Source organism: Coregonus clupeaformis, chromosome 20, assembly GCF_020615455.1.
Source record: "Coregonus clupeaformis isolate EN_2021a chromosome 20, ASM2061545v1, whole genome shotgun sequence".
In the NCBI taxonomy this organism is placed as follows: domain Eukaryota; kingdom Metazoa; phylum Chordata; class Actinopteri; order Salmoniformes; family Salmonidae; genus Coregonus; species Coregonus clupeaformis.
The window spans coordinates 10,516,956-10,544,751 of record NC_059211.1 but is presented as its reverse complement, the minus strand read 5'-3'; the positions used below and the strand labels follow the sequence as shown (position 1 = coordinate 10,544,751).

General features: G+C 42.6%; 1 protein-coding gene across 2 annotated transcripts in view; it reads right to left on the bottom strand.

Moving 5' to 3' along the window:
• Positions 1-4,592: 4,592 nt before the first annotated feature.
• vtg3 (vitellogenin 3, phosvitinless) overlaps positions 4,593-27,796 on the bottom strand; it is a 37,470-nt gene continuing 14,266 nt past the window's right edge. The window contains exons 26-28 of one of the 2 annotated variants that reach the window (XM_041839103.2): positions 7,487-7,625; positions 5,322-5,430; positions 4,593-5,087 (exon numbers count right to left, since the gene is read on the bottom strand). In XM_041839103.2, coding sequence (XP_041695037.2) covers positions 5,323-5,430; positions 7,487-7,625 — 247 coding nt within the window. In that variant the 3' untranslated portion in view covers positions 4,593-5,087; position 5,322. The other variant, XM_045205312.1, reaches the window with a different exon arrangement.

The window sequence follows — 27,796 nt, the reverse complement described above, 5'->3', positions numbered from 1 at the left end:
TCTTTAGCCGGGTGGGCATCCCGAACGAGATCCTGACAGACCAAGGTACAGAGTTTATGTCCCGCCTCATGAAAGAGTTGTGTGCCCTCATGCAGATCAAGCAGATCCAAACCTCCGTTTTTCACCCGCAGACGGATGGACTCGTTGAGCGCTTTAACAAAACGCTCAAACAAATGCTGCGGAAGTTCAACGAGCAGGACGGGAAGAACTGGGAACAGCTGCTACCCCACCTAATGTTCTCAATCCGAGAAGTACCCCAATCCTCCACTGGGTTTTCCCCGTTTGAACTCCTCTACGCGAGGAGGCCACGTGGCCTACTGAACCTCGCCAAGGAGGTGTGAGAAGCCCAACCGATCCCATTACGCAGCGTGGTAGAGCACGTGGAGACAATGCGGGAGCGGATGACAGCCATATGGCCAGTCGTGAGGGAACATATGGAGAAGGCCCAACGCGCCCAAGCCCAGGTCTACAATCGGTGAGCCCAACCCCGAGAATTCCAGGTGGGAGACAGGGTGTTGGTGTTGATCCCCACGGCCGAAAGTAAGTTCCTGACAACATGGCACGGACCATACGAGGTGGTCGAGAAACTGGGACCTGTCAACTACCGCGTACGTAACCGGGGAGACGGAAACCTCAACAGATTTACCACGTGAACCTGTTAAAGAAGTGGCATGAGAGGACAGCCTCGGCCGTGTTATGGTCGGGACCCAGGACGCCAACGGTACCAGTGGTGGTCCCGAGCAGTGAGGACCTCAACCCGGCCCAGAAGCAAGAGCTCCGGGAGCTTGTCGATCGGAACACGGCGGTGTTCTCCGAGAAGCCGGACCGCACAGCCCGACGGAAGGCCGTGAAACAAGAAGTGGAGGCTATGCTGAGGATGGGGGTCGTTGAAGAGTCCCACAGTGCATGGTGCAGCCCCATTGTGTTGGTGCCCAAACCGGACGGTAGCCTACACTTCTGTAATGATTTCCGAGGTGTGAACGACATAAGCGTATTCGACGCCTACCCCAGGCCGAGGGTGGACGAGCTAATCGACCGATTGGGAAAGGCCCGGTACATCAGCACCCTTGACCTGACCAAAGGATATTGGCAGGTACCATTGGCAGCCTCCTCCCGGCAGAAGACGGCGTTCTCGACACCAGACGGTCTGTACCAGTACCGGGTGCTCCCGTTCGGTCTCCACGGAGCCCTGCTCAGCTGGTAGAGCACGGCGCTTGTAACGCCAAGGTAGTGGGTTCGATCCCCGGGACCACCCATACACAAAAATGTATGCACGCATGACTGTAAGTCGCTTTGGATAAAAGCGTCTGCTAAATGGCATATTATTATTATTATTATTATTCCAGTGACTGACGAACAGACGCGCTCAGACAAGCCGGGTTGACCGCAAACCCCAAGAAATGCAAGCTATCGTTCGAGGAGGTGGAGTACCTGGGGTATTTAATCGGACAGGGGAACATCAAGCCCCAGGAGAGGAAGGTTCACGCGGTACGTGACTGGCCCGTTCCACGCACCAAGACACAGGTCAAGTCCTTCCTGGGACTGGCAGGATAATATAGCCGGTTTATTCCCAACTTTGCGTCTATAGCTTCCCTCCTTACCGATCTAACCAGGGCCTGCCTCCCGAAAACAGTTAAATGGACGGACGAGACAGAAGCGGCATTCAGCCGTCTGAAGGAAGCGCTGTGCTCCCATCCAATTCTCGTAACGCCCGATTTCCAGGTGCCGATGGTGTTCCAGACGGATGCATGTGATACGGGACTAGGGGCCATTCTGTCCCAGATACACGATGGGGAGGACTACCCCATCATGTACATCAGCCGAAAGCTGATACAGAGAGAAAAAATACTCAATTGCTGAGAAAGATTGTCTGGCGGTGAAGTGGGCGCTAGACACTCTCAAGTATTACCTTTTAGGTACCCACTTCACCCTGGTCACGGACCATGCTCCCCTGGTCTGGCTGGCCAGGGGTAAAGACACAAACGATCGGGTCACCAGGTGGTTCTTGTCCCTTCAACGCTTCTCTTTTTCTGTTGTGCACATGTCAGGGGAGACGCATGGAAACGCGGATGCACTATCAAGAAGGGAGACAGACGTTGCACTGATGACCGTCCCCTCCCCGACAGAGCTGGGGGGGGGTAAAGCAGGTCAGCCTCCAGGGGGAGACTCGTCGAGGCCTGGTAACAGATGGAGTATACATCACGAGGCGGTGGCTCCATCTGCTGGACGTGCCACGTCTCGACGGCTCTCCGGACAGGACTAATTGGGGCTGATTGGGAGCTGGTGAGTAATTAAGGGCGGATTGCTCACCAGCTGTGCAAGGCCCATAAAACTGCCAGAAGGGCAGCACATGAGGGAGGACTGGGGGAAGTAAGGTAACTTCCGTGTAGTTGGAGACAGTATCCTGGAGAGGGTCTCATGGGGGAGACCTAACCTTTTCTTTTGATTATTTTATTAATAAACACCCTTGAAACCGAGCTACTCATACTCGGTCTTGACCCAACCCCCTGATCTGCCACTATATATACAATTTCCCTAAATGTAATTTTTAAGCTTAAATAATAATAATACAAACTTTCAAGAATCCCTGCATGTGATCAGTCTTGGGGAGTAGTGAAATACTACTCGTAGTGAAATACTACTCGTAAATACTACAACTAGTAATTTAGTTGCATTTCGCTTGGTGGTAGTTGAACTAAATTCAAATCTTAGTGTTTTCAGTACTTAATTACTTTTTTGCCATGTAGTGGTGTAGCTAACTACTGGAACTACACACTACTTTTCTTGCAAAAATAAGAGATAATATGGGTAAAGTAGGCAATAATTTCCTTTCTTTTGTCTGAATATTTGATTATTATTTGATTGATTTGTCTGAGTAAATGCATCAGCCTATTCTGTATTTGTGATGTTGATGATTGCTTCAGATAGAATGGTTGGTAATACACTGCTCAAAAAAATTAAGGGAACACTTAAACAACACAATGTAACTCCAAGTCAATCACACTTCTGTGAAATCAAACTGTCCACTTAGGAAGCAACACTGATTGACAATACATTTCACATGCTGTTGTGCAAATGGAATAGACAACAGGTGGAAATTATAGGCAATTAGCAAGACACCCCCAATAAAGGACTAGTTTTGCAGGTGGTGACCACAGACCACTTCTCAGTTCCTATGCTTCCTGGCTGATGTTTTGGTCACTTTTGAATGCTGGCGGTGCTTTCACTCTAGTGGTAGCATGAGATGGAATCTACAACCCACACAAGTGGCTCAGGTAGTGCAGCTCATCCAGGATGGCACATCAATGCGAGCTGTGGCAAGAAGGTTTGCTGTGTCTGTCAGCGTAGTGTCCTGAGCATGGAGGCGCTACCAGGAGACAGGCCAGTACATCAGGAGACGTGGAGGAGGCCGTAGGAGGGCAACAACCCAGCAGCAGGACTGCTACCTCCGCCTTTGTGCAAGGAGGAGCAGGAGGAGCACTGCCAGAGCCCTGCAAAATGACCTCCAGCAGGCCACAAATGTGCATGTGTCTGCTCAAACGGTCAGAAACAGACTCCATGAGGGTGGTATGAGGGCCCGACGTCCACAGGTGGGGGTTGTGCTTACAGCCCAACACCGTGCAGGACGTTTGGCATTTGCCAGAGAACACCAAGATTGGCAAATTCGCCACTGGCGCCCTGTGCTCTTCACAGATGAAAGCAGGTTCACACTGAGCACATATGACAGAGTCTGGAGACGCCGTGGAGAACGTTCTGCTGCCTGCAACATCCTCCAGCATTACCGGTTTGGCGGTGGGTCAGTCATGGTGTGGGGTGGCATTTATTTTGGGGGCCGCACAGCCCTCCATGTGCTCGCCAGAGGTAGCCTGACTGCTTTAGGTACCGAGATGAGATCCTCAGACCCCTTGTGAGACCATATGCTGGTGCGGTTGGCCCTGGGTTCCTCCTAATGCAGACCTCATGTGGCTCGAGTTTGTCAGCAGTTCCTGCAAGAGGAAGGCATTGATGCTATGGACTGGCCCGCCATTCCCCAGACCTGAATCCAATTGAGCACATCTTGGACATCATGTCTCGCTCCATCCACCAACGCCACGTTGCACCACAGACTGTCCAGGAGTTGGCGGATGCTTTAGTCCAGGTCTGGGAGGAGATCCCTCAGGAGACCATCCGCCACCTCATCAGGAGCATGCCCAGGCGTTGTAGGGAGGTCATACAGGCACGTGGAGGCCACACACACTACTGAGCCTCATTTTGACTTGTTTTAAGGACATTACATCAAAGTTGGATCAGCCTGTAGTGTGGTTTTCCACTTTAATTTTGAGGGTGACTCCAAATCCAGACCTTCATGGGTTGATAAATTTGATTTACATTAATCATTTTTGTGTGATTTTGTTGTCAGCACATTCAACTATGTAAAGAAAAAAGTATTTAATAAGATTATTTCATTCATTCAGATCTAGGATGTGTTATTTTAGTGTTCCCTTTATTCTTTTGAGCAGTGTATATACTCAAACATAATTTGAAGCATATTAGTTGTCTATGCAAGTAATGGAAACCATTACTACTCTAAAGAAAATAATACACCTTTCAGATATTTGCACATAGTTTTAATCTAAAATAATACAACAAAGTTTCAGGAGGTTGACAACAGCTCAAGATGGAATCACATCTTCTAGTTATATTTTGGGGTCTAATTTTTCTTGAAATTCACATTATCTGTGAATAATATAATTTCGGGATTGTTTACATATTCGTGAAACCGACATTCTTTCAAATGATGAATGTTCTATTTATTTTCTATGTGTTGAAGGGGATAATCAAAGAATTTCAACAATGCAGATTACCATTTTATTTCACATCAATGGGCAAACTGTCAAGTGAAAGAAGGTAGACTTTTCACAAGATTGATTTCAGATATGATATCCAAATGAAAGTTTAACACATCTTATTGTACAAATAAGACTTATGGTGGGTATGTAGGATGCCTTCTCCAGGTCTTCCCTTTTTAGAAATGGGAATGTCTGCCATTTGAATGATTGCTGATGAAGAGATGTACTGCATTGATGTCTGTTCCTTTCGTTGTCCTTCTGCAGTACACAATTGCAATGGTAAGACTAGTAAGACAATCAACATGATTCATCAACTTTTATGCTAAAAAACAAAGGCCCCTGATGTTTTGAGCTCAACACCTATGAAGTAAGATGGGGGAATAATGGGGCATTAAGAACAATCCAAATCAAATATATAAAATATCACCTGTACATTTATAAATTGAGCTCAGTACACATTTTTTTCAAACCAAAAACAATCTTGTAATTTACCTTATAGCTCTCTATGCATCCCCAATGTTGAGTTTCCCATGTACTGTTGACCATCCTCAAAATCGGTCACTTGGATTGGAATAGCGATCGCCTGATGATACACTGTCAACTGATGTAATGACAAAAACGTACTGTTAGAAAAGCACCAAAAACTGCTAGAAACACTTTATAACAAAGGTCATGAACAAGCATTAAAAAACTATTTATAAACTATTAATAAATAGTAAACATTTATTTTGTATTACAATTAGGGCAGCACAATATGGGCAAAAAGTGAAATTTTTGTACCAAATATTGTGATTTTACTTGCGATTATACACTGAACGAAAATATAAATGCAACATGCAACAATTTCAAAGATTTTACTGAGTTACAGGTCATATGAGGAAATCAGCCAATTTGAAATAGATTCATTAGGCCATAATCTATGATTTCACATTGGTTGGTTGGTTACAGATACCTTAAAAAAATGGGCCTCACAATGGGCGTCAAGATCTAGTCATGGTATTTTTGTGCAATCATATTGCTATTGATAAAATGCAATTTTGTTCATTGTCTGTAGCTTATGCCTGTCCATACCATAACCCCACTGCCACCATGGGGCACTCTGTTCACAACGAGAATTTGGCAGACATCAGCAAACCGCTCATCCAAATGATGCCATACACATGGTGTGCGGTTGTGAGGCCGGTTGGATTTATTGCCAAATGATCTAAAACAACGCTAGAGGCGGTTTATGGTAGAGAAATTAACATTAAATTCTCTAGCAACAGCTCTGGTGGACATTCCTGCAGTCAGCATGCCAATTGCAGGCGCCATAAGCTACGGACAACAAACACAATTGCATTTTATGGATAGCAATTTGAATGTACCAAAATATCGTGACGAGATCCTGAGGCACATTGTGAGGGCAATTTTTTAAAGGTATCTGTGACCAAAACTTTAAATATCTGTGGCATTGTGTTGTGTGACAAAACTGCACATTTTTGAGTGGCCTTTTTATTGTCCCCAGCACAAGGTTCACCTGTATAATGATCATGCTGTTTAATCAGCTTCTTGACATGCCACACTTGTCAGGTGGATTGATTATCTTGGCAAATGAGAAATGCTCACTAACAGGGATGTAAACAAATTTGTGCACAACATTTCAGAGAAATTAGCTTTTTGTGCATATAGAAAATTCTGGGACCTTTTATTTCAGCTCATGAAACATGAGACCAACACTTTACATGTTGTGTTTATATTTTTGTTCAGTGTAGATCAAAACACTTTGGTAAACTTTTGGAATCATAGAAATAGAATGATCATTCTAATTGTATTGTTGCAATACAGTGGGCACTTGGAATTCAGTTTTGTTTGGCATGACAACGGAAGTAAGGGAGGAGATGGTTGTGATATAGTAGGAACCAAAGTGTTGGCCAGTTTTTCCCAGGGGACCCTAATTAGGTTTAAATGTTTAAATTCAGACAAATATTATAGAATATTATTCTCTAGTTAAGAACAAGCTGTTGAACTAACAATGCTGATATATACAGCCCAGTACCAGGGGTGGAGTAAGAGCAAAAGTTTGCTAGCAAGATAGGGCAAATCTTTTTTTGGGGCACATTTGCAGCTTGCTAAGACCAACTAACTAGCGTTTTGCAAAGAGAAAGTTACACAAACGAATAGTATAATATAGAAAATGTGGATGTTATATTAAGAAGCAAAGTGGTAAGCTTGTTTGGAAAACTCTGTTGACTGTATGCTGTTGTTTGGTCCATGCATGCAGTGTGAATTCCGAGCACGAGGAACTATCTGCTTGATTGACTGTGTAGGGTTTGGTGTGTGTGGGATTGGGAAGCGGCCAAAAGACGAGCAATATCATTTTTATTTTTTTTATGCGGCCATTACAGATGGCTAAGTGGCATTTCAAAATATCACAGCATCTTGCTATATGGATATTGCGCATGTCAACAATTGTATTAATCGTGCAGCCCTAATTACAATGGATAAGAATTACAATTGCATTTAATGGTTAACATTTACAACAATTCATTAAGCATTTATAAACTTATAATGGCTTTTAGAAAAACATAAAGTTTTTATAAAGTGAGGCTTAGAAATTATTGCTATGGATAAAAAACAGATTTATAACCAATGTCTTAATAGCTTAGTGTATTACCCACCTCAGGGAGCTTGATCGTCATAGCAATGCTGTCTGCTGTTGCTGCAACAACTGATGCAGAAACTTCATGTTTTGCATTTGTGTCATGTTTCTGGTAAAACCCCAAAAGGAATGCCATGCCTGGAATGTACTTCTCAATACTAAAGGAGAAAGAGATCATTTTGTTATTTGAGTTATTTCACCTTTATTTAAGCAGGAGGAAATTCCATTGAGACCAATGTCTCTTTTACAAGGGAGCCCTGCATTACAAAAGCAGCAAGGAGTTAGTGACATAATACATCAATTAAGGCGGGAGCACAGGAAACACACAAACACAAAACACAACAACAAAAAAATTTGCACATTACTCTGTGAAGAGGTCTTCCACCATTACTCTGAACTGCCCAAAAGGGCACTAATGCATCCAATTGTAGGGTATTTTGAAATCTGTTCCATGTGTGGTGCGTAAAAAGTATCTAAATCTGTAGTGAAGGAAGGCATTTTAAGAGTTAGCCATTGCTGTGAGCGGGTATGGTATCTCGTACTTCTGTAAGTTAGCAATGATGTAAGGTAACATGGGAGTTTTTGCATAAGAGTTTTATTAACAGGATGCAATGTTTCGATCTACGCGTCACTAATAACGGCCAGCTCACTTTCTGACCTGGAGAATGGCGCTGCATTGCATAGCAGACATTTTACAATCTCTTGACCAAATAACTTTTTTTGTACATAATGTTTCCGCCATCGTTTCCTATGACCGAAAAGAGCTTCTGGACATCAGAACAGCGATCACTAACCTAGATTTGATGAAGATTTCTACTTCAACGAGTCGGAGACGCAGGACATACTGCTCACCCCGGACCAGGCCCTAATCCTCGAACAGGGAGTACAGGAGAGGACTGAGCACTCATCCCTGAGGGGCCCCTGTGTTGAGGGTCAGTGTGGCGGATGTTTTGTTGCCTGTGTTTTGTCCAAGTGGGAAAGGGCAGTGTGGAGTGCAATAGAGATTGCGTCATCTGTGGATTTGTTGGGGCGGTATGTGAATTGGAGTGGTTCAGGGTGTCTGGGATGATGGTGTTGATGTGAGCCATGACCAGCATTTCATGGCTACGGATATGAATGCCACGGGGCAATAGTAATTTAGACAGGTTACCTTGGTGTTCTTGGGCACAGGGACTATGGTGGTCTGCTTGAAACATGTAGGTATTACAGACTGGGTCAGGGAGAGGTTGAAAATGTCTGTGAAGACACTTGCCAGCTGGTCAGCGCATGCTCTGTGTACGCATCCTGGTAATCCGTCTGGCCCTGCGGCCTTGTGAACGTTAACCTGTTTAAAGGTCTCACTCAAATCGGCTACAGAGAGCGTGATCACACAGTTGTCCGGAACAGCTGGTGCTCTCACGCATGGTTCAGTTTTGCTTGCCTTGAAGCGAGCATAGAAGGCATTTAGCTCATCTGGTAGGCTTGTGTCACTGGGCAGCTCGTGGCTGGATTTCCCTTTGTAATCCATGATAGTGTGCAAGCCCTGCCACATCCAACGAGCGCCAGTAGGATTCAATCTTAGTCCTGTATTGATGCTTTGCCTGTTTGTTGGTTCGTCAGAGGGCATAGCGGGATTTCTTATAAGGGTTAGTGTTCCATTTCTTGAAAGTGGCAGCTCTAGCCTTTAGCTCAGTGTGGATGTTGCCTGTAATCCACGGCTTCTGGTTGGGATATGTATGTACTGTCACTGTGGGGATGACGTCGTTGACACAATTTTTAATGTTGTTGGTGACTGATGTGGTAAATCTTCAATGTCATCAGATGAACCCCGGAACATATTCCAGTCTGTGCTAGCGAAACAGTCCTGTAGCTTAGCATCCGCTTCATTGGACCACTTCCAAATTGAGTGTGTCACTGGTATTTCCTGTTTGAGTGTTTCCTTGGAAGCAGGAGTAGGAGGATAGAGTTATGGTCAGATTTGCCAATGGAGGGCGAGGGAGAGCTTTGTATTCATCTCTGTGTGTGGAGTAAAGATGATCTAGCGTTTTTATCATTCTAGTTGCACAGGTCACATGCTGGGAAAAAAAATAGATCAAAAGAATTTCAGTTTTCCTGTATTAAAATGACCAGCCACTAGGAGTGCGGTCTTACTGCCACCATCAGTTTGTGGCGGTCTGTATACAGCAAAAAAAAAAAGGGTATGTTCTACAGCTTATCATGAGGTATTCTAACTTAGGCGATCAGAAACTCAATACTTAATTAATATTAGAGAATGCGCACCTGCTGTCCTCGTTCAGCCACGACTGACGCATAGGATATTACATTTATTCAGGTCCCGTTGAAAGGATATTCTGGAACGGAGCTCGTCTAGTTTGTTCTCCAGTAATTGTACATTTGCCAATAGAACGCCTCCATAGTTTTATCAGGCTGCCCCCACGTCGGCCTCTATATCACCATATTTTCCTCTTCCGAGTGTCTGGGATTATGGCCTGGTCCCAGGTGAGCAGTATTTATGTAATTTTTAATTTTACCTTTATTTAACTAGGCAAGTCAGTTAAGGACAAATTCTTATTTACAATGACGGCCTACACCGGGACGACGCTGGGCCAATTGTGCGCCGCCCTATGGGACTCCCAATCATGGCCGGTTGTGATACAGCCTGGAATCGAACCAGGGGGTCTGTAGTGATGCCTCAAGCACTGAGATGCAGTGCCTTAGACCGCTGCGCCACTCGGGAGCCCGAGTATGTCCTGCACAGCCGAGTCATTGAAGTAGAATTCTTCATCCAAATTGAGGTTAGTGATTGCTGTTCTGATTTCCAGAAGCTGTTTTTCGTCATAGAAAATGATGGCGGAAAAATTATGTACAAAAAAATTTACGATCAGTGCAAAACGGAGCTCGTAAAACGGCCGCTACACATGCCAGCACCATTTAGACTCCAACACCATCATTAAGTTTGATGATGACACGACGGTGGTAGGCCTGATCACCAGCGACGATAAGACAGCCTCTAGGGAGGAGGTCAGAGACCTGGCAGTGTGGTGCCAGAACAACAACCTCTCCCTCAATGTCAGCAAGACAAAGGAGCTGATCATGGACTACAGGAAGCGGAGGGCCAAGCATTCCCCCATTCACATCGACGGGGCTGTAGTGGAGTGGGTCGAGAGGTTCAAGTTCCTCTGTGTCCAAATCACTAAGGATCTATCATGGTCCACACACACCAAAACAGCCGTGAAGAGGGCACAACAACCCCTGTTCCCCCTCAGGATTCTGAAAAGATTTGGCATGGGCCCTCAGATCCTCAAAACGTTCTACAGCTGCACCATTGAGAGCATATTGACTGGCTGCATCCATGCTTGGTATGGCAACTGTTTGGCATCTGACCGCAAGACACTACAGAGGGTAGTGCATATAGCCCAGTACATCATTGAGACCGAGCTCCCTGCCATCCAGAACCTCTATACCAGCCGGTGTCAGAGGAAGGCCCTAAAAATGTTCAGACTCCAGCCACCCAAGTCATAGACTGTTCCCTCTGCCACCTCACGGCAAGCGATACCAATGCACCAAGTCTGAAACCAACAGGACCCTGAACAGCTTCTACCCCTAAAACATAAGACTACTAAATAGTTAGTTGAATAGTTAACCAAAGAGCTACCCGGACTATCTGTATTGACCCTTTTTGCACAAACTTTTTTGTCTCATCACACATGCTGCTACTGTTTATCATCTGTCACTTTTATTCCTAGTTATATGAACATACAGTGCCTTCGGAAAGTATTCAAACCCCTTGACTTTTTCCACATTTTGTTGTGTTTTACAAAGTGGGATTAAAATGGATTTAATTGTCAGAGACCCACTAAAGCAGCTCCGCCCCTCAAGAGTGTGAGCCCGCCTGGCAGGGTTGGTCCAACAAAGCCAAAGCCCCCAGGTGAGTGAGCATAATATACAAGGAATTTCTGAAAGCTGATAATGAGAACCTTGACAACCTTTTACCTAGCCGATGGGAATTCTGGTGGAGACCCCCACCCAAATAGTGGCAGTGCTGGTAACACTAGCTGCTGTAACCCATGGGGAGGGGATAACACTTGGACAATCAGAGACTGACTGCTCAGAGATGCTTGGGGAAATGGTCACATCGGGGGACCATAGAGTGTTTCAGAGGAAAGGGGTGTATCTGAGCTCAATCAGCTAGACTTGACATTGGTTTAGCAAATCTCCACATTCTTGCTAAATTTTGCATGCCTTCTCAAACAGCTACAACTGTATATGCATACACACATCAAGTCTTCTCAAGCATTGCAGAGCTGGTTATAATTTTATTCCCCTGAAAAGATAGAACAATATTACAACAAATATTATTGCTGAACTCAGATGTGCTGGTTGATAAAATACCTGTATTTATGGAAAATATGTTTGAAAAGGGTATTTTGTTTTTGAATAATATTGAAAATTGGAATGGTAGAATTATGTCTTTCATGGAATTATCAGAATTGTATGGGAAGGTCTGCTCAATCCAAGATTACAACCAATTGATTACAGCATTACCCCAAAAATGGAGGAGGCAGGTGGCAGCGGGAGGAGATAGGGAACATTGCCTTCGGAAAGTATTCAGACCCCTTGACTTTTTCTACATTTTGTTAGGTTATAGCCTTATTCCAAAAAAATGTTTTTGCTCATCAATTTACACACAATAACCCATAATGACAAAGCAAAAACAGGTTTTTATACATTTTTGCAAATGTATAAAAAAAAAAAAATGGAAATATGACAGGCCTCCTGTAGCTCAGTTGGTAGAGCATGGTGCTTGCAACGCCAGGGTTGTGGGTTCGATTCCCACAGGGGGCCAGTATGAAAAATGTAAACACTCACTAACTGTAAGTCGCTCTGGATAAGAGCATCTGCTAAATGACTAAAAATGTTTTTTTTTAAATGTAAATGTACATAAGTATTCAGACCCTTTACTCAGTACTTTGTTGAAGGACCTTTGGCAGCGATTACAGCCTCGAATCTTCTTGGGTATGATGCTACAAGCTTGGCACACCTGTATTTGTGGAGTTTCTCCCATTCTTCTCTGCAGATCCTCTCAAGCTCTGTCAGGTTGGATGGGGAGCGTCGCTGCACAGCTATTTTCAGGTCTCTCCAGAGATGATCGATCGGGTTCAAGTCCGGGCTCTGGCTGGGCCACTCAAGGACATTCAGAGACTTGTCCCGAAACCACTCCTGCGTTGTCTTGGCTGTGTGCTTAGGGTCGTTGTCCTGTTGGAAGGTGAAACTTTGCCCCAGTCTGAGGTCCTGAGCGTTCTGGAGCAGGTTTTCATTAAGGATCTCTCTGTACTTTTCTCTGTTCATCTTTGCCTCGATCCTGACTGGTCTCCCAGTCCCTGCCGCTGAAAAGCATCCCCACAGCATGATGCTGCCACCACCATGATTCACCGTAGGGACGTGACGCTTGGCATTCAGGCCAAAGAGTTATGTCTTGGTTTCATCAGACCAGAGAATCTTGTTTCTCATGTTCTGAGAGTCTTTAGGTGTCTTTTGGCAAACTCCAAGCAGGCTGTCATGTGCCTTTTACTGAGGAGTGGCTTCCGTCTGGCCACTCTACCATAAAGGCCTGATTGGTGGAGTGCTGCAGAAATGGTTGTCCTTCTGGAAGGTTCTCCCATCTCCACAGAGGAACTCTAGAGCTCTGTCAGAGTGACCATCGGGTTCTTGGTCACCTCCCTGACCAAGACCCTTCTCCCCCGATTGCTCAGTTTGGCCGGGCGGCCAGCTCTGGGAAGAGTCTTGGTGGTTCCAAGCTTCTTCCATTTAAGAATGATGGAGGCCACTGTGTTCTTGTGGACCTTCAATGCTGCAGAAATGTTTTGGTACCCTTCCCCAGATCTGTGCCTCGACACAATCCTGTCTCTGAGTTCTATGGACAATTCCTTCGACCTCATGGCTTGGTTTTTACACCTTATATAGACAGGTGTGTGCCTTTCCAAATCATGTCCAATCAATTGAATCAAGTTGTAGAAACATCTCAAGGATGATCAATGGAAACAGGATGCACCTTAGCTCAATTTCGAGTCTCATAGCAAAGAGTCTGAATACCTATGTACATTTTTTAGCAAAAATCTCTAAAAACCTGTTTTCTCTTTGTCATTATGGGGTATTGTGTGTAGATTGCTGAGGATTTTATTTAATCCATTTTAGAATAAGGCTGTAACTTAACAAAATGTGGAAAAAGTCAAGGGGTCTGAATACTTTCCGAAGGCATTGTAAAGGATCAAAACTGGCGGAGGAATAAAAATAGCATAAATAGGAAAGTATACCAGTTTCATTTGAGGACCAGGATGTTGACAGCTGTGCCATACAGATTGCAAAATAGTTGGGAAGAGATTTGTGATGTACCGATTCCATGGTACAGGGTGTATGAGTTGATATATAAAACGACTCAAGATTCAAGACTTTGTGCTTTTCAGTTAAAATTATTATACAGCATTCTTGCCAGCAACCAAGTGTTGAATATTTGGGGTATACAATCATTGCAGATCTGCAGACTTTATTGTGAGGATACAGAAACAATAGACCATTTGTTTTGGTATTGCCCTCATGTAGCCTGTTTCTGGTCTCAGGTTCAGGAATGGCTGAAAAAGCATAACATGAATCTAAAATTGTCCCTAGAAATAGCATTGTTGGGAGATCTGGAGAGACCTGGTCAGTCAATTAGTAATATACTAATACTCTTAGTAAAATTATTTATCTCCAACTCAGAATCTGTGGATTCTGTTTGATTAGATAGATTCAAGTTGTTAACATCACAGCATTTTTGAAAGATATAAGGTGAGTAGATATCCGAAGAGGGTGGCCAGCAGAGTTAGGTGGGATGGGCTGAGGGAAGCTGAGGGTTGGGATGTGGAATTGGAGACAAGTGGGAGTGGAGGTACTGGGCAAGGGGATAGAATGACGGTCAAACATAAAAGTAAAAAAAAATAGTCAAAATATGACAAAACAAAAAGTATGTTTGAATGACACAGGGGCAACATTGTTACATCTAATGCCTGTTTGCCTGCATATACACACACTCTCATTCAAACGCACACACGTGCACATACACGGACACACACACACACACACATATACACATGTACAGTGGGGGAAAAAAGTTTTTAGTCAGCCACCAATTGTGCAAGTTCTCCCACTTAAAAAGATGAGAGAGGCCTGTAATTTTCATCATAGGTACACGTCAACTATGACAGACAAATTAAGATGTTTTTTCTCCAGAAAATCACATTGTAGGATTTTTAATGAATTTATTTGCAAATTATGGTGGAAAATAAGTATTTGGTCACCTACAAACAAGCAAGATTTCTGGCTCTCACAGACCTGTAACTTCTTCTTTAAGAGGCTCCTCTGTCCTCCACTCGTTACCTGTATTAATGGCACCTGTTTGAACTTGTTATCAGTATAAAAGACACCTGTCCACAACCTCAAACAGTCACACTCCAAACTCCACTATGGCCAAGATCAAAGAGCTGTAAAGAACACCAGAAACAAAATTGTAGACCTGTACCAGGCTGGGAAGACTGAATCTGCAATAGGTAAGCAGCTTGGTTTGAAGAAATCAACTGTGGGAGCAATTATTAGGAAATGGAAGACATACAAGACCACTGATAATCTCCCTCGATCTGGGGCTCCACGCAAGATCTCACCCCGTGGGGTCAAAATGATCACAAGAAAGGTGAGCAAAAATCCCAGAACCACACGGGGGGACCTAGTGAATGACCTGCAGAGAGCTGGGACCAAAGTAACAAAGCCTACCATCAGTAACACACTACACCGCCAGGGACTCAAATCCTGCAGTGCAAGACGTGTCCCCCTGCTTAAGCCAGTACATGTCCAGGCCCGTCTGAAGTTTGCTAGAGTGCATTTGGATGATCCAGAAGAGGATTGGGAGAATGTCATATGGTCAGATGAAACCAAAACAGAACTTTTTGGTAAAAACTCAACTCGTCGTGTTTGGAGGACAAAGAATGCTGAGTTGCATCCAAATAACACCATACCTACTGTGAAGCATGGGGGTGGAAACATCATGCTTTGGGGCTGTTTTTCTGCAAAGGGACCAGGACGACTGATCCGTGTAAAGGAAAGAATGAATGGGGCCATGTATCGTGAGATTTTTTGTGAAAACCTCCTTCCATCAGCAAGGGCATTGAAGATTAAACGTGGCTGGGTATTTCAGCATGACAATGATCCCAAACACACCGCCCGGGCAACGAAGGAGTGGCTTCGTAAGAAGCATTTCAAGGTCCTGGAGTGGCCTAGCCAGTCTCCAGATCTCAACCCCCATAGAAAATCTTTGGAGGGAGTTGAAAGTCCGTGTTGCCCAGCGACAGCCCCAAAACATCACTGCTCTAGAGGAGATCTGCATGGAGGAATGGGCCAAAATACCAGCAACAGTGTGTGAAAACCTTGTGAAGACTTACAGAAAACATTTGACCTGTGTCATTGCCAACAAAGGGTATATAAAAAAGTATTGAGAAACTTTTGTTATTGACCAAATACTTATTTTCCACCATAATTTGCAAATAAATTCATTAAAAATCCTACAATGTGATTTTCTGGATTTTTCTTTCTCATTTTGTCTGTCATAGTTGACGTGTACGTATGATGAAAATTACAGGCCTCTCTCATCTTTTTAAGTGGGAGAACTTGCACAATTGGTGGCAACTAAATACTTTTTCCCCCCACTGTAAATAGTGCCATTAATGCACTCAAATGTATTCAGTTGGCCTTGCTGTTATGATTTGTGTTGTCCTTGATGTCTTTTGTTTTTCGCATTGTTGTTATCAGTTTTCCTTTCTCTTTCTCTTTTTTCTCTTTTGTAAATTTGTTTTGGTGGTTCGTGCATGGGGGGGTTCTTGGGGGTGGGGAATGTAATTATATTATATATTTATTTATTTTTTTTGGGGGGGGTCTCGGATGGTTGAGGGGCAGCTCTCAGGGAACTGTGGAGGGGGATCTTGGAGGGCTGGTGGCCTGGCGGTTGGGAGCTTGGGCCGGTGGCTGATAGGTCGCTGGTTCGCGTCCCCGTTTTGACCTTGTGGGAGATCTTTCGACGTGCCCTTGAGCAGGGCGTTGACCCTGGTTGTTTCTTTGGGTCGCACTGTATGGAAGTCTGTTAGATGACTGAATGTAATGTAAATGTTGAGCGGCTTCACTGCAAGTAGATTGTATGTTTTAATATTCAAAGGATTGTTCTTTTTTTTTGGTATTCTCTTGAGTTGGGCTCTAGGATGGAACAACTGGAACATCTAAGCTTGTGGTTGTTTGTGGGTGAAGGGTGGAGAGAGTATGTATGTGTCCCACATCTGTTGCTAAGGGGTAATGACGTTAGGGAGAGTATAGGATGATTAACAATAATTGTTTCCCAAAATAATAATTTATTGCCCAAAAAAATATTTTTTGCAATGTCAGTCCTAGTTATTGGTTAACAATCCTTCGTATGAAGTGCCTACATTATTATGCATATTATTAGTTAATTGTGGAAATAAATTAAGATATGCAAGATTTGTTTAATATACAGTACCAGTCAAATGTTTGGACACACCTACTCATTCAAGGGTTTTTCTTTATTTTTACTATTTTCTACATTGTAGAATAATAGTGAAGACATCAAAACTATGAAACAACACATATAGAATAATATACTAACCAATAAAGTGTTAAACAAATCAAAATAGATTTTAGATTTTAGATTCTTCAAGGTAGCCACCTGTTGCCTTGATGACAGCTTTGCACACACTTGACATTCTCTCAACCAGCTTCACCTGGAATACTTTTACAACAGTCTTGAAGCAGTTCCCACATATGCTGAGCACTTGTTGGCTGCTTTTCCTTCACTCTGCGGTACAACTCATCCCAAACCATCTCAATTAGGTTCAGGTGATTTTGGAGGCCAGGTCATCTTCATCAAAAAGCCCTTACATAGCCTGGAGGTGTGTTTTGGGTCATTTTCCTGTTGAAAAACAAATTATAGTCCCACTAAGCGCAAACCAGATGGGATGGCGTATTGCTGCAGAAGGCTGTGATTTATTTAGAATTCAAGGCACACTTAACCAGCATGGCTACCACAGACAGTGTCACCAGCAAAGCACCCCAACACCATAACACCTCCTCCTCCTCCATGCTTTACGGTGGGAAATACACATGCAGAGATCATCTGTTCACCCACACAGTGTCTCACAAAGACACAGCGGTTGGAACCAAAAATATCAAATTTGGACTCATAGGACCAAAGGACAGATTTCCACCGGTCTAATGTCCATTGCTTGTATTTCTTGGCTCAAGCAAGTCTCTTCTTCTTATTGGTGTCCTTTAGTAGTGGTTTCTTTGCAGAAATTCGACCATGAAGGCCTGATTCACACAGTCTCCGCTGAACAGTTGATGTTGAGATGTGTCTGTTACTTGAACTCTTTGAAGCATTTATTTGGGCTGCAATTTCTGAGGCTGGTAACTCTAATGAACTTATCCTCTGCAGCAGAGGTAACTCTGGGTCTTCCATTCCTGTGGTGGTCCTCATGAGAGCCAGTTTCATCATAGCGCTTGATGGTTTTTGCGACTGCACTTTAAGAAACTTTCAAAGTTCTTGAAATGTTCCGGATTGACTGACCATCATGTCTTAAAGTAATTATTTGAGCTGTTCTTGACATAATATGGACTTGGTCTTTTACCAAATAGGGCTATCTTCTATATACCCCCCCTACCTTGTCACAACACAACTGATTGGCTCAAACACATTAAGAAGGAAATAAATTCCACAAATTAACTTTTAACAAGGCACACCGATGACTACCTCATGAAGCTGGTTGAGAGAATGCCAGGAGTTTGCAAAGCTGTCATCAAGGCAAAGGGTGGCTACTTTGAAGAATCTCAAATATAAAATATATTTTACATTAACACTTCTTTGATTACTACATGATTCCATATGTGTTATTTCATAGTTTTGATGTCTTCACTATTATTCAACAATGTAAAAATAAAGAAAAACCCTTGAATGAGTAGATGTGTCCAACCTTTTGACTGGTAGTGTATGTAATAATCATTTAATGTAAAAAATAACAATTTATTGTGTAACTACTTTCCAAAATTGAATTGAAGTGGATCCAAATATTTTTTGGGGAGTGCATCAACTCACTTGTGACTGTAGCCTGAGCAGAATTTAAAATGTACCTCCCATCATTGGTCCTTTTGGGTTACTAGATGATTCCATATGTGTTGGAGACACTGAAAAACTGCTTCTATATCAAGGCCATCAGACTGTTGAATAGCCATCACTAGCTGGCTACCACCCGGTTACTCAACCCTGCACCTTAGAGGCTGCTGCCCTATGTACATAGACATGGAATCACTGGTCACTTTAAATGGAACACTAGTCACTTTAATAATGTTTACAGACTGTTTTACTAATTTCATATGTATATACTGTATTCTACTGTATTTTAGTCAATGCCGCTAGTCCTAATATTTATATATTTCTTATTTACATTATTTTACTTTTAGATTTGTGTGTATTGTTGTGAATTGTTAGACACTACTGCACTATTGGAGCTAGGAACACAAGCATTTTCCTACACCCGCAATAACATCTGCTAAATATGTGAGTCATTTCAGGAAACTAGGTGTATGACGTGCATCACTACTTCACAGGAGAGCCATTTGAACAAAAACTTTTTTTTAGCAAAATGCGTTTTTGGGCAGAAATGCCTTCTGGAACATGTGAACTTTCATGTGCCTTAACAACAAACTTGTATGACATCTGTAAATACGAATACAATTGTAAAATTACGAGTCTAGTTGGTTTAGCCACAAAGACAGGAACCTTACCGCTAGCCATGATTGGCTGAGATAATGAGTGGGCTGGACATGCCGAGAGATGAATTTGGATTGGTCTGCCATGTAGAACGCTTCTGTCTATAACATGAGCGGGTCAATATGTGTAGGTAATCCTTTCTAATGCAGATTTTTTGAAAGATATCACGTAGTAGAACTGCAAAAGTGTTGCTCTCCACTTTTTGGAGGACCGTGGACAGTGGAAGTAGAGCATGATAGCTAAGGAGATTAAGAGAATTCTGGCGTTTGATTGCAAATAACAGGACGAGTCGAAAAGAGAATACACAAGGCTGTTTTATAAAACACCTGTCTCCGGATTACATCTTCAAACTAAGGCAACCATGGCATCCATGACAGAGAGTTTGAAGCATCCATCCGTGTATACGGGTAAGATAGTCTAGCTAGCTACATTTTCAGATATTACACATTTCTAATTTTGTCAGAAAGTCATTTTCATTTCAAGTTAAAGCGTACTGTTAGCTTGCTTTCTAACATTAGCTGGCTTGCTCGCTAGCTAACGTTACGTGTATGATCTGTGTAGTAATATTATTCGTATCTCAGAGCCATTTGCATTGCTATTTATAGCCTAATGTTAGCTAGCTAGCTAACATTGAACCTGGTTGGTTAGTTACCTGCAGATTCATATAGGGTAGTAATGTTATGAGTTGGGATTATGGTTCCTTGTTTAGCTAGCTAGCTAGATACATGTCTGAACAAAAGACTCCACTATGCAAGGAACCATTTCAATAGAATGTTCATGGATGTCACTGTGACAGCTGTCGATAGACATAGCTGGTAAATTCGCTCTGGCTATGATGTTGAGCACTTGTCTTAGTGTGCCATCGCGCAGAAATAATTGACAAATTTGAAACGCTCTGAATTTACGAACGGACAATCTGACAACGCTCTGAGTTTACAAATGCCTAGAGCGCACTCTGAGCACACTCTGACACTCCAGATTGAATTTACGAACAAACTATAGTCCACTCTGACACTCCAGATTGAATTTACGAACAAACTATAGTATAAACCATCCTTTAGTCTTGAAATCTTTGGTTGTTTAGTACATGGCCTCACATGTGAATCCTTAAAGAGCTGGGTGGGGCTAAAGCTTAAGAGTGTGTGAACGATGATGAATGGGTGTAGACAAAGAAGAGCTTTGTGGTCCTCTGTAGCTCAGCTGGTAGAGCACGGCGCTTGTAACGCCAAGGTAGTGGGTTCGATCCCCGGGACCACCCATACACAAAAAATGTATGCACGCGTGACTGTAAGTTGCTTTGGATAAAAGCGTCTGCTAAATGGCATATTATTATATTATTATTATAAGAGCTCTCCAGTAGGTGTACCAAAACATTCAAGGGCCATTTTCTCAAAAGTGAGGTTACAAGTTGATCAACTTTCAAAACAGAAATACTTTCCCATTGTTCCTCAACTGCAGTGGATTATATACAGTTGAAGACAGAAGTTTACATACACTTAGGTTGGAGTCATTAAAACTTGTTTTTCAACCACTCCACAAATTTCTTGTTAACAAAACTACAGTTTTGGCAAGTCGGTTAGGACATCTACTTTGTGCATGACACAAGTAATTTTTCCAACAATTGTTTACAGACAGATTATTTCACTTATAATTCACTGTATCACAATTCCAGTGGGTCAGAAGTTTACATACACTAAGTTGACTGTGCCTTTAAACAGCTTGGAAAATTCCAGAAAATGATGTCATGGCTTTAGAAGCGTCTGATAGGCTAATTGACATAATTTGAGTCAATTGGAGGTGTACCTGTGGATGTATTTCAAGGCCTACCTTCAAACTCAGTGCCTCTTTGCTTGACATAATGGGAAAATCAAAAGAAATCAGCCAAGACCTCAGAAAAATATTGTAGACCTCCACAAGTCTGGTTCATCCTTGGGAGCAATTTCCAAATGCCTGAAGGTACCACGTTCATCTGTACGAACAATAGTACGCAAGTATAAAGACCATGGAACCACGCAGCCATCACACCGCTCAGGAAGGAGACGCATTCTGTCTCCTAGAGATTAACGTACTTTGGTGCGAAAAGTGCAAATCAATCCCAGAACAACAGCAAAGGACCTTGTGAAGATGCTGGAGGGAACAGATACAAAAGTACCTACAGTGGGGAGAACAAGTATTTGATAAACTGCCGATTTTGCAGGTTTTCCTACTTACAAAGCATGTAGAGGTCTGTAATTTTTATCATAGGTACACTTCAACTGTGAGAGACGGAATCTAAAACAAAAATCCATTAAATCACATTGTATGATTTTTAAGTAATTAATTTGCATTTTATGGCATGACATAAGTATTTGATACATCAGAAAAGCAGAACTTAATATTTGGTACAGAAACCTGTGTTTGCATTTACAGAGATCATACGTTGCTTGTAGGTCTTGGCCAGGTTTGCACACACTGCAGCAGGGATTTTGGCCCACTCCTCCATACAGACCTTCTCCAGATCCTTCAGGTTTCGGGGCTGTCGCTGGGCAATACGGACTTTCAGCTCCCTCCAAAGATTTTCTATTGGGTTCAGGTCTGGAGACTTGCTAGGCCACTCCAGGACCTTGAGATGCTTCTTATGGAGCCACTCCTTAGTTGCCCTGGCTGTGTGTTTCGGGTCGTTGTCATGCTGGAAGACCCAGCCATGACCCATCTTCAATGCTCTTACTGAGAGAAGGAGGTTGTTGGCCAAGATCTCGCGATACATGGCCCCATACGGTGCAGTCGTCCTGTCCCCTTTGCAGAAAAGCATCCCCAAAGAATGATGTTTCCACCTCCATGCTTCACGGTTGGGATGGTGTTCTTGGGGTTGTACTCATCCTTCTTCTTCCTCCAAACACGGCGAGTGGAGTTTAGACCAAAAAGCTGTATTTTTGTCTCATCAGACCACATGACCTTCTCCCATTCCTCCTCTGGATCATCCAGATGGTCATTGGCAAACTTCAGACGGGCCTGGACATGCGCTGGCTTGAGCAGGGGGACCTTGCGTGCGCTGCAGGATTTTAATGCATGACGGCGTAGTGTGTTACTAATGGTTTTCTTTGAGACTGTGGTCCCAGCTCTCTTCAGGTCATTGACCAGGTCCTGCCGCGTAGTTCTGGGCTGATCCCTGACCTTCCTCATGATCATTGATGCCCCACGAGATGAGATCTTGCATGGAGCCCCAGACCGAGGGTGATTGACCATCATCTTGAACTTCTTCCATTTTCTAATATTTGCGCCAACAGTTGTTGCATTCTCACCAAGCTGCTTGCCTATTGTCCTGTAGCCCATCCCAGCCTTGTGCAGGTCTACAATTTTATCCCTGATGTCCTTACACAACTCTCTGGTCTTGGCCATTGAGGAGAGGTTGGAGTCCGTTTGATTGAGTGTGTGGATAGGTGTCTTTTATACAGGTAACAAGTTCAAACAGGTGCAGTTAATACAGGTAATGAGTGGAGAACAGGAGGGCTTCTTAAAGAAAAACTAACAGGTCTGTGAGAGACGTAATTCTTACTGGTTGGTAGGTGATCAAATACTTCTGTCATGCAATAAAATGCAAATTAATTACTTAAAAATCATACAATGTGATTTTCTGGATTTTTGAAAATTACAGACCTCTACATGCTTTGTAAGTAGGAAAACCTGCAAAATCGGCAGTGTATTAAATACTTGTTCTCCCCACTGTATATCCACAGTAAAACGAGTCCTATATCGACATAACCTAAAAGGCCGCTCAGCAAGGAAGAAGCCACTGCTCCAAAACCGCCATAAAAAAGCCAGACTACGGTTTGCAACTGCACATGGGAACCAAGATCATACTTTTTGGAGAAATGTCCTCTGGTCTGATGAAACAAAAATATAACTATTTGCCCATAATGACCGTCGGTATGTTTGGAGGAAAAAGGGGGAGATTGCAAGCCGAAGAACACCATCCCAACAGTGAAGCACGGGGTGGCAGCATCATGCTGTGGGGGTGCTTTGCTGCATGAAGGTTACCCGAAACGTTTGACCCAAGTTAACCAATTTAAAGGCAATGCTACCAAATACTAATTCAGTGTATGTAAACATCTGACCCACTGGGAATGTTATGAAATAAATAAAAGCTGAAATAAATCATTCTCTCTACTATTATTCTGACATTTCACATTCTTAAATAAAGTGGTGATCCTAACTGACATAAGACAGGGAATTTTTACTAGGATTAAATGTCAGGAATTATGAAAAACTGAGTTTAAATGTATTTGGCTAAGGTGTATGTAAACTTCCGACTTCAACTGTATAATTTTCTACTTTTATCCAATGTAAAAAACACCATTTCAAATTTTGCTACATAAGACCGAATCAAACCGGTCGGTCACATATGTATGTGACCAGTACTATTTTATTTTATTTATATTCAGAACCACATCCATTCCTGTAAAGCTTAGATAGAATCTCATGTTAAATACTGTTGAAGTAATATGGCTACAGGTTCATCTGCCTCACCTAAAGCCCATTCTTGTGGGAAGCATCTGTAGACCACCAAGTGCTAACAGTCAGTATCTGGATAATATGTGTGAAATGCATGATAATGTATGTGATATCAACAGAGAGGTATATTTTCTGGGTGATTTTAAATATTGACTGGCTTTCATCAAGCTACCCATTCAAGAAAAAGCTTCAAACTATATCCAGTGCCTGCAACCTGGTTCAGGTTATCAGTCAACCAACCAGGGTAGTTACAAACAGCACAGGAATGAAATCATCAACATGTATTGATCACATCTTTACTAATGCTGCAGAAATGTGCTTGAAAGCAGTATCCAGATACATTGGATGTAGTGATCACAATATAGTAGCCATATCTAGGAAAACCGAAGTTCCAACATAATCCAGGTAGAACCAGGAATTTCCCAGGGCACCTGTTTAAGCCCCTTTTTTCAATCTTTACTAACAACATTCAATCTTTGAGGAAAGCCAGTGTGTCTATGTATGCAGATGACTCAACACTATACACGTCAGCTACTACAGCGACTGAAATTACTGCAACACATAACAAAGAGCTGCAGTTCGTTTCAGAATGGGTGGCAAGGAATAAGTTAGACCTAAATATTTAAAAAACTTAAAGCATTGTATTTGGGACAAATCATTCACTAAACCCTAAACTAAATGTTGTAATAAATAATGTGGAAATTGAGCAAGTTAAGGTGACTGGACCTGGACTACTGTTCAGTCGTGTGGTCAGGTGCCACAAAGAGGGACCTCGGAAAATTAGAATTGGCTCAGAACAGGGCAGCATGGCTGGCCCTTAAAAGTACACGGGGAGCTAACATTAGTGATATGCATGTCAATCTCTCATGGCTCAAAATAGAAGAGAGATTTACTTCATCACTACTTGTTTTTGTAAGAAGTGTTGACAAGCTGAATGTACAGAGCTGTCTGTTTAAACTACTAGCACACAGCTCGGACACCAATGCATACCCCACAAGACATGCCACCAGAGGTCTCTTCACAATCCCCAAGTCCAGAACAGACTATGGGAGGCGCACAGTACTACATAGAGCCATGATTACATGGAACTCTATTCCACATCAGGTAACTGATGGAAGCAGTAGAATCAGATTGAAAAAAAAACAGGTAAAAATACACCTTATGGAACAGTGGGGACAGTGAAGAGACACACACAGGTACAGACACACGCATACGCACAGAAGCGCTAGAACACGCAATCTACACACACGTACATTGTAATATTGTTGTATGGTGGTATTGTACATTTTGTATTGTAGATATGTAGTGCTGTCATAATGTTATATGATGCACTGTTTTATCTTTTGTTTTATATGTAATGTAAGTGCCTTAATGTGTTTGGCAGCAGCTAATGGGGATCCCTAATAAATACAAATACCAATACAAATCATTAGATCATTTGTTTTTCTACTGTCCATATGTAGCTTATTTTTGGCTGCAGGTTAAGGAATGGCTGAAGAATTGCAACGTTTTCCTGCAATTAACTCTGCAAATAGCACTGCTGGGTGATCTGGAAAGTCATAGTCAATCGATCAATAATATAATAGCAAAAAAAAAATAGCAAAAATAGCAAAAATGTTTATCTTTCATTTACAACCTGTAGAAACTATGAGAATAGAAAGGTTCCGAACTTTAGTGAAACATCACAACACAGTTGAAAAATATACAGTACCAGTCAAAAGTTTGGACACACCTATTCATTCATGAGTTTTTCTTTGTTTGTACTATTTTCTACATTGTAGAATAATAGTGAAGACGTCAAAACTATGAAATAACACATGGAATCATGTAGTCACCAAAAAAGTGTTAAACAAATCTAAATGTATTTTATATTTTAGATTCTTCAAAGTAGCCACCCTGTGCCTTTGACAGCTTTGCACACTCTTGGCATTCCCTCAACCAGCTTTACCTGGAATGCTTTTCCAACAGTCTTGAATGAGTTCCAACATATTTTTATATTTTATTTTTACCTTTATTTAACTAGGCAAGTCAGTTAAGAACAAATTCCTATTTACAATGATGGCCTACACCGGCCAAACCCGGACGAAGCTGGGCCAATTGTGCGCCGCTGAGCACTTGTTGGCTGTTTTTCAACTCATCCCAAACCATCTAAGTTGGGTTGAGGTTGGGTGATTGTGGAGGCCAGGTCATCTGATGCAGCACTTTATCATGCTCCCAGCCTGGAGGTGTGTTGGGTCATAGTCCCACTAAGTGCAAACCAGATGGGATGACGTATCGCTGCAGAATGTTGTGGTAGCCATGCTGGTTAAGTGTGCCTTGAATTCTAAATCAATCACAGACAGTGTCACCAGCAAAGCACCCCCACACCATCACACCTCCTCCTCCATGCTTCATGGTGGGAACCACACATGCGGAGATCATCCGTTCACCTACTCTGCACCTCACAAAGACAGAGAGGTTGGAACCAAAAATCTCAAATTTGGACTCATCAGACCAAAGGACAGATTTCCACCGGTCTAATGTCCATTGCTTGTGTTTCTTGGCCCAAGCAAGTCTCTTCTTCTTATTGGTGTCCTTTAGTAGTGGTGTCTTTGCAGCAATTCGATCATGAAGGCCTGATTCACGCAGTCTCCTCTGAACAGTTGATGTTGAGATGTGTCTGTTACTTGAACTCTGAAGCATTTATTTGGGCTGCAATCTGACGTACAGTTAACTCTAATGAACTTATCCTCTGCAGCAGAGGTAACTCTGGGTCTTCCTTTCCTGTGGCGGTCCTCATGAGAGCCAGTTTCATCATAGCGCTTGATGGTTTTTACGACTGTACTTGAAGAAACTTTCAAAGTTCTTGAAATGTTCCGTATTGACTGACCTTCATGTCTTAAAGTAATGATGGACTGTTGTTTCTCTTTGCTTATTTGAGCTGTTCTTGCCATAATATGGACTTGGTATTTTACCAAATAGGGCTATCTTCTGTATACCACCCATACCTTGTCACAACACAACTGATTGGCTCAAATGCATTAACAAATTAACTTTTAACAAGGCACACCTGTTAATTGAAATCCATTCCAGGTGACTACCTCATGAAGCTGGTTGAGAGAAAGCCAAGAGTGTGCAAAGCGGTCATCAAGGCAAAGGCTGGCTACTTTGAAGAATCTCAAATATAAAATATATTTTGATGTGTTTAACACTTTTTTGGTTACTGTGTTATTTCATAGTTTTGATGTCTTCACTATGTAGAAAATAGTAAAAATAAAGAAAAACCCTGGAATTAGTAGGTGTGTACAATCTTATGACTGGTACTGTATGGCAAATAGAAATAATAAATGATGGTGTTTTGAGATAGATGGGAGGGGTTGAGGGTTGCTGAAAGATAGGACTAAAAACAAACAAAAGATAACTAATGTAAAATATACTGTGTCCATAAAATGTACAGTGCATTTGGAAAGTACTCAGACCCCTTGACTTTTTCCAATTAATTTACATTATAGCCTTATTCTAAAATTGATTAAAAAAATAAAAATCCCCCCTCATCAATCTACACACAATACCCCATAATGACAAAGCAAAAACAGTTTTTTATTTTTTATTTGTGCAAATGTATAAAAAAAAAAAATCGGAAATTTGACATTTACATAAGTATTCAGACCCTTTACTGAGTACTTTGTTGAAGCACCTTTGGCAGCGGTTACAGCCGCGAGTCTTCTTGGCAATGACGCTACTATCTTGGCACATCTGTTTTTGGGGAGTTTCTCCCATTCCACTTTGCAGATCCTCTCAAGCTCTCTCAGGTTGGATGGGGTGCGTTGCTGCACAGCTATTTTCAGGTCTCTCCAGAGATGTTTGATCGGGTTAAAGTCCGGGCTCTGGCTGAGACTTGTCCCGAAGCCACCCCTGCGTTGTCTAGGCTGTGTGCTTAGGGTCGTTGTCCTGTTGGAAGGTGAACCTTCGCCCCAGTCTGAGGTCCTGAGCGCTATGGAGCAGGTTTTCATCAAGGATCTCGGT